General features: G+C 42.2%; 1 protein-coding gene across 1 annotated transcript in view; it reads right to left on the bottom strand.

Annotated features, from left to right (window-relative positions):
• LOC146812904 (uncharacterized) overlaps nucleotides 1–4,346 on the bottom strand; it is a 206,839-nt gene extending 202,493 nt beyond the window's left edge. Inside the window, exon 1 of the mRNA XM_085615223.1 lies at nucleotides 4,155–4,346. Coding sequence (XP_085471349.1) covers nucleotides 4,155–4,233 — 79 coding nt within the window. The 5' untranslated portion in view covers nucleotides 4,234–4,346. The remainder of the gene's footprint in view (nucleotides 1–4,154) is intronic.
• Nucleotides 4,347–6,000: the final 1,654 nt, after the last annotated feature.

Genomic DNA, 6,000 nt, shown 5'->3' on the forward strand with positions numbered 1-6,000 from the left:
TGGAGCACAGAAGGCTCAGGAGTTTTTTCATTACATTACTTTGCCCTTTATTCTTCTGGTTCAGGTCCCTACTGGTGGAGATGTAGCTACACATAGGTCCTGATCACTGGAAGATCTTCCGGCACACCCTCTCTTACAAACCCTCTAACTATAGGCATTCTGACTGGGGGGGGGGTCACATTCCCTAAGTATCTGCAAGACTGAGACCCACTATATCACTATTTGTATTTCAAAGGTTTTTATTGAGTTTTGAGATAACAAATTATACATTAATAATACATAAGGCAAACGATAATACATAAAGTGGCCATAAAGTGGCCTGAAATCATGTACAATGGAGAAGTCACACAGCAGTCCGTAGACTGTGGTTGGTTCAGAAGACTTATCCAACTTAAAATTAATACGAAGAAAAATAATTAAGAAAGATAAAAAGAGAGAGGTAGTGAGAGGAGACTGAATGAGGGTTTTCTTAACGCAGACTTAGATAACCAAGCAGACAGGGCACTAATGGACCGGTTACTCACATCAGCTTCAAAAATAGACCTAAACAACTGGAAGAACACACACAAGGCCTCGTTTAATTTTTGGATTAACTGGATCATGCATATTTGGGGCGCAGGCAATATCTCTGCAACATTCACCATGGAAATCTCCAGATAGACACATCTGGGACAGGTTAGAGAATTACTTTGCCTGAAACAAACCACCTTAAACCTTCATATGTGTAAAACACTAATTCAATTAAGCACCAACCCGATTACCTCACATAGATACACCAGTAGCCAGCGGTGGTTCTTTCTCTAATAATCTCTCACAATCATAAACTACAACCCTGCACAATGCACGACTATTGTAAAATGGGCACTATATCCCTTTTAAAATATTGATCTACACAAAACATTGTATCAACTACAGCGACTACAACAAAAGCAAGTAGATATGGAGGTAGGAATTTATTATATCTTCACATAGCAATATCAACCAACCATGACAATATAGTTGTAGTTAAAATAGTCGATGCAATAGTTTGGTTGGTTGATAATTCGACCACGATATAGTGACATACATTGTGCGGAAGTGTGCGTGATTGGGAAGCGGTAGTTCTAGAAAGAGTGATACATCCTCCCAAGACCTTACCTTTTTCACCTGAACCTCCTGGTTCATGCACAGATGTTGAGATTTGTGTGTGTGTGTATGTGTGTGTTCATACAGGTGTTGTGTGTGTGATAGAGAGTGAGGGACAGCTACAGAAATAGAGATCTCAGATATCCAGATTTTTGTGCACGAAAAGCAGATACCCAGGGGCTTACTTATGATGTGTGACGAAAGGCTCTGATTTAAATTTATGAAGCCATGCAAAGCATGGCTTTGAGTGGCCTCATAAATCATGAGTAAGGTGATGTGTTACCAACATAAATGCAGGGAAATAAACAAAGGACATTATGGTGAAAGTGGCTATGGTGGCCATCTCGGAATATCAAATTAGTTGACAACAGCTCAATACAGCCAAATTGACCATAAATGGGACAAATTCCAGTGAAAGGAAGGAAACAATATACAATCAATGAAACAAATCTGGAATACAGTAACCCCGGGTGTCGTACTCCACTCCGCCAGTGGAGTTTGCATAGATTTACTAACTCCGCGCTCCGCTGGGAATGCAAAGTTGAGCAAAACTCCGCCTCTGTGGCAGAGCGGAGTACGAGGCCAGCCCCATTAAAATGTTTTTTTTTTTAAAACACCACTTACCTTGTCTTCTGCCTGCCCTGTTCCTCGCCGCGGTGTCTTCCTTCTTCTGGCGTCCTCCTCCCCCCCCGCGTCCCTGTAGGTATTACGTCATGCTTGAACTGCGTATGCGCAGTTCATGGAAGACATAAACCTTCAGGGATGCGAGGAGGTGCCCGCGGGAAGAAGGGAGACACTGCGGCCAGGAGCATGCAGACAAGGTAAGTGGTGTTTTAAAAAAAAAATCATACTGCTTTGTGTGGTGACTCTGGTCCCGGGGTGAAGAAGAGCTACGCGTAGTTCGACTGAGGTTTTTTTTCTACTCTGTGGAACTATGCAGAGCACCAGCACGCATACTCCGCCAAGAGTTAAAATACAGTAGATTGCAAGCCAGCCCAACTGTTTAAGGCACAGTGGGATCGTGTACATAAATATGGTGGGAGTTAGCTAAGCACTGCCCAAATGTGTCAACGCCCAAGTGGGCCAACATGTAATAAGATAGATAGCTACGATTAAATGACATCTTAAATGAAAGAATTTATCAAAAAGCCGGTCACTGCCCAAGTTGGCAATAAAAGTTATTGTGGGATACTAAGAGGCAACAAATAAAATACTGATGTTCATGAATCCTAAAAGGGTCTGGCATAAGTATAATAGCAGAAAGATACAATCATAGCCCACTGTACTAGAACTGTAAGCAAGGAATTAGAAACAAAATTAACTATTTTATTATGCATTTCAAAATGCATCTTGCAGCACACATAGAATGAAGAAAACGCCTCTTAGGATTGTTTTGGCACAGGAAGGTGCCCCTTCCGGCAAAAAAACAATCCTGCATGCAACAGATGCACCCTTGCACCATGGTGCAAGGGTGCCTACGTTGGCACTAGGCCACCGGAACAGCGCCAGCGTAGGGAGAAAGGTCAGGAATGCACCATATTGCTTCATTCATTTTTATGATTACGGATTTCTGTGGAGGTCCACATAAACTAAGAAACCAACCATGCTGCATAAATACGCTGCATTGCTGCCTTTTCACTGTGGTGTAGGGCAGTGCAGCAAGGTGCCCTATGCCAAAATCCCATAAATGAGGCCCCCAGGGAGACCCACCAAAGGCACCAACAAAAAGTGATGTATTGTTCTGACTCAAGACTCCCTGATCATTGATAATTGATGATTGCTCTGGTTATCCTCGCACTCCACTCCTGTTCTGCTCATCTGTTCCATTACAGAAACCACTCAGTCTCTGCCCTGTCCTCGTGTGGGCAGCGCAGCGTAGACTGGCCTCGCGTGTTCTCCCTGCCTGGGGGCAGGAGTAACCTCAAGTGTAACTCAGCACCATTGAGGTGCAAGTTAAGTGAGAGTGAGTGCTAGAAAGTGAATGGCGCCAAGAGTCATTATTTATGGTTGAGATTAAACGTAATTTTAGATGTAAGAATATGTAGGAAAACAATTATAAAACATAAAAAGTACGTTTTTCCCCACCTCTGTGTGCCAGTTCACTACCTTTGGGGATCCCATACTCAGGTTCATGAATTACACATATTGTTGCAAAGAACACACAGGATATGAGTCAGTTCACAAAAAACAGTAAAAAACACGAGCTCCCGTGCTGTTTTTTGGCACAAAAGGAGTGTTGTGGAAAATACACATAAAAGTGCTTATCAAAAAAACACGCAGAGCCAAAATTACACCAGTGAATACTGTGAAAACTCAAGGCACAGCCCACAGCACAGACCACTGTCATCCACGCCTTAATTCTACTGCAGTGCACAGCTAGAATCACTCACGTATACTGTCTTTTTCATCCGGCGCCATTGCTCACAGTTTGTGGTGGAGGAATCGATTGCACACCTTCAGTGACACAACAGGGGTGATTTGCAATTCTATGGTACGGCCATTTTTAGGAAAACGTGTCCAGCCGCCCGATTACCACCGTTTTTTTTCCACTTCCATTAAATTGGAGTAATACTGTTCTACTGCCGCAACAGCATATCATTGAACTAACAAAAGGAGAAACTCATGCACTAACTATGTAATTGCACGTTATTTCTCATGTATTTCCTAAATTAAGAAGTAATGCTGAGAAGTAACTTTATTGGTTGCAGATTAAGCACCCAGTTCTAAAAAAAAGTCTGTAGGAGGAAAGTACATCTAACCTGCCATCTAGTTTCCCAAATAAAAAAAAAAAGAAAGATTTTGGAAGCATTTTGGGGGGCTGGATTTTAAAAGTAATTACAAGTAAAAGGATGAGAAAGAAGAAAGACACTTCAGGCCAATTCAGACATGAATATAGAATTTAATGAAAAATGAACAACTTCTGGACAAAGGGGATAAACCCATATAATTTTGATGAGTATTTTAAAAGCTTTCCTTGAAGAAAGTATGGTATGCCCATCAATACGTGACATATAGCAGAATATCCTTACCTTCTGGGCTCTCTTGAGAGGTTGGGGGTATCCTCTCTGTCTTAGAAACTCTCACGTCCACATATGTGACATCAGCCATCCCCAGGTATGACTAACGTGAATTTTTCCTATTGGTTTAGTGCAAATGATCTCTGCAGGTGTCACTCTGGCACTGAATGTGTCCCTCACCTCTGAGGCATGGGCAGGAAAGAGACTGATGAGACCAAGAGAAGGTCTTATTTCATCTACTGATCAAACAGGAAGGGTGCGCACTGCCTGGCTGGGGGAGGGGGGAGGGGGATTGCCACAGTGAGGAGAAGTTCTTGTTCTGTCTGATGTAAAACGTCTAATGAGTGCAGAATAAAGCGGCCAATGGGGGGACGTGTGCAGTTGAGGGGTCTTTGAAATTTCAAAAGAATGATCAGCTGTTCAGGCTTGACATTCACCCCTTTGTTTTAAGAGATGGTGTATAGACAACTAGTCGTGGTTTTGTTAATAATCAAGTGCTCTTCCATTGAGTTACATCCATGTGTTGGTATTGTGTAACTCTTATCATAATATCTCAGCATTAGCTTGGCACAATGAGTGTGAACTCTCCACTACCCACTGTGACTCTTTCACGGTCTCCGTTCGCGAAATTCCTTCGGCTGCCCCTTGAAGCTTTGTTGCTCACTTCCAGGTACCAGTCTCGCCAGTAAATCTAACTTCCATAAAATGTCCTCTGGACAAAGATCCCGACTTTCTTGCCAAATGTATGGACTACTTCGCCTCCTTCCTCGTGACTATAATAGGGTCTTCTTCACTGAGTCCAGCATTTAAGTCAATGAAGTCTCTTAATGGCCTCTCTATGATGGTTCAAGCCCTGACTCACAGCCTTAGTAACACCCTGAGTCTCCTCTTTCCTCTATACATTTTACCTGAAACCCAACTATTCTCCTCATCTTAAATTCTTATGCAAGAACAGCTACAATGGGCTGCATATACTACTTACTGTTCTAAAAATACTGGTCGCAATTTGCAACCAGGGTTTTTGTGACTAATAAATCATTTTTCAAACTGACCCATGTACAATTAGATCTGTTAGGAAAATTCACATTCAGAGTGTGTCGTAGTTCAACATATGTCAATAATGATGAGATAGGTCTCAAATGGTGACTTTCACTGATTGGACCCATCAGAAGGATGGTGGCCTGCAGGGGTTATCAGACCACCATATCTGTGAATGCCTTCCAAAAAAATTAAACTTTGTTTTTTAAATGCAGCAGGTTTCGCTCCAAGGTACAACCATTTTCCTTTAACATCCACAAACGGTATCCCCTCCCATATGTGAGCAGATTGCCACCCCAACTTGGTGGTAGGGGACTTTTCAATGTTGTATGACCGATATTTGTAAGGCACACCCACTACACACCCCTTTCTAAGAGGGATTCCTGCTCCACTTCTAAAGCACTTTTAAGAGTCATAAAAAACTTACTGACTCCTAAAATGGTTAAATGCATTTTAAAATAAATCTTTGCAGTTGCAAACTCAGAATGGGAGTGTTTGTGGCCACATACATACTTTGTACATCTGACCCCGGTTCTTTCATTCACATAATTTAATTTTATAGGAAATTGCTCACAGGATGGAAGGTACCCAGATAAGCCATGATAATAATCTCGCATCTTTCAGCAACACCTCATGCTTGTGCACAGTTACAAGTCTATCTCACACCTAACACATGCCAATTAGGTCAAACCACAACCCACGCTCTGAGAACCGGACTCTATGAAAGAGTGTCACAAGGCTGATTTGAATTGGCGTGATATGCGGCCTCTTCATGGTTAGAAAACAGAATGTCAATAATGCAATGCAGTGTAATACAGTC

This window comes from Triturus cristatus, chromosome 7 (genome assembly GCF_964204655.1).
Source record: "Triturus cristatus chromosome 7, aTriCri1.1, whole genome shotgun sequence".
In the NCBI taxonomy this organism is placed as follows: Eukaryota; Metazoa; Chordata; class Amphibia; order Caudata; family Salamandridae; genus Triturus; species Triturus cristatus.